At 39.9% G+C, this 1,694-nt stretch overlaps 1 protein-coding gene across 1 annotated transcript in view; it reads right to left on the reverse strand.

The window, feature by feature from the left end:
• Window positions 1–1,694, reverse strand: part of nyx (nyctalopin) — a 7,645-nt gene that overhangs the window by 5,487 nt on the left and 464 nt on the right. The window contains exon 2 of the mRNA XM_035675944.1: window positions 729–1,015. Coding sequence (XP_035531837.1) covers window positions 729–1,015 — 287 coding nt within the window. The remainder of the gene's footprint in view (window positions 1–728; window positions 1,016–1,694) is intronic.

Below are 1,694 nucleotides of genomic sequence, written 5' to 3' on the forward strand. Positions count from 1 at the left end.
GTGTATGAATGTGTGCGAATGGGGTGAGTGTGGCATGTAGTGCACAGCAAATTCAGTGGTTGGAGACTAGAAAGGTGCTATATAAGTACAATCCATTTACCATTTACACTACTGGTCACCAAAGCTTCACAGGGGGTCGCAAGGCCTTCTTGATTTTAAGGGGGCCCAATATTTTTCTTTTGAGTAAAGACAGTAAAACCAGTGATTTGGATACATTTTGAGCAGATTGAGTATTTTCTTGTTGTTTTTTTAATAGCTTCTTGGTTGTTTGACTGTGTACTTTTCTAATACGTAATTGTTTTTACACCTTAAAATCAAGAAGGCCTTGCGACCCCCTGTGAAGCTTTGGCGACCCCTAGTGGGGGTCCAAACCACTGGTATAAGAGAACTTTTATTAATCTTAAATTCATTTTTTAAAGAAAACAAATTGTTGTTTTTAAAGTGTAATCTTAAAGATCTAAACTTAAATAAGGGCACGGTGAAGTTGGACAAGCTATATTCACAGAGCCTTCACTCTGATAAACAGCCTCATCCTGCATTAGAAAAGTAAAAAAAACAAAGAGCTAATAGAACAATGTGAATGAGACAATGAATTTGTTGAAAAAGAAGTCTATTATTTATGTATGACTGTTAAAAAAAAATTAAGAAAATACATAATACAGAATGAGAGAAAAGTTCCTAAAAATATCAGAAAAACAATCAGACTTTATCACAAAAAGTCAGCAGACCTTGAAGGCTCCGGGCGTGATGAAGGAGATGTTGTTGTGATCCAAACAGAGGTACTTAAGGGAGGGCAGGGTTCCGAAGGCCCTCTCTGCCAGAAACTTGAGTCTGTTCTTCTCCAGGTTGATGGCCGAGGCCTCGCAGGGGAACTCTTTAGGCAGCTCAGCCAGGCCAGAGCGGTCGCACAGCACGCTGCAGCTCTTCTCCTGCGTGCAAGAGCAGGATGGAGGGCAGGCCCGAACGCATGCCCACCGCGCCAGCACCGCCTGGGGCAGCAGGCACAGCAAAGATACTGAAAGCAGGACAGAGGGAGCGAAACAACACTGCGGTCAGTCTGAAATACTGCTGCTAAAAAGAACCACGAGAGCCAGACAAACAAGTGTGAGAATTTTCAATAATGTGCATGTCCATAGTAATCCATATTCTGATTATTGATTAATCTGTCAATCATTTTCTCGATTAACCGATGTTAAGCTGTTTGGTCCATAAAATGTCAGAAAGGTGTTTCTTATATGTTATCTTATAATATTATTGGTGTGTGTTCATTTGTGTATAATCACCTCATTTTTATCTACAGAGGGAGCAGGTCCTCTTCTACACCTCTAGGCGCCACTAAATCCTACACACTGGTCCATTAAAGCTGCAGTAGGTAACTTTTATAAAAATATATTTTTGTAATAGAATCAAGAATCCACTGAGTCTGAATGAAAGTGTTGAGTCTCATTCGAAGGTCGTCAAATACAAATGCTTTGGAACAATCAACTATCTTTCTTGGCTCTGATTGGTCGTTTTGTTCAGGCACTGTGGATTCTTGTAATTGCCATTAGGAGCACTAGCAGGAGCCAGAGGAACCTGATTTTTTCACAGATTATCTGTCTTATGTACTACTGTCAGGATATAGTGAAAGTTTCAGCAAATATGACAAAAAATATCTTTTAGAGAAATGACCTACTGCAGCTTTAATACATCAA

This window comes from Morone saxatilis, unplaced genomic scaffold, assembly GCF_004916995.1.
Source record: "Morone saxatilis isolate NCDOM2014 unplaced genomic scaffold, NCSU_SB_2.0 Contig5, whole genome shotgun sequence".
Classification (NCBI taxonomy): domain Eukaryota; kingdom Metazoa; phylum Chordata; class Actinopteri; family Moronidae; genus Morone; species Morone saxatilis.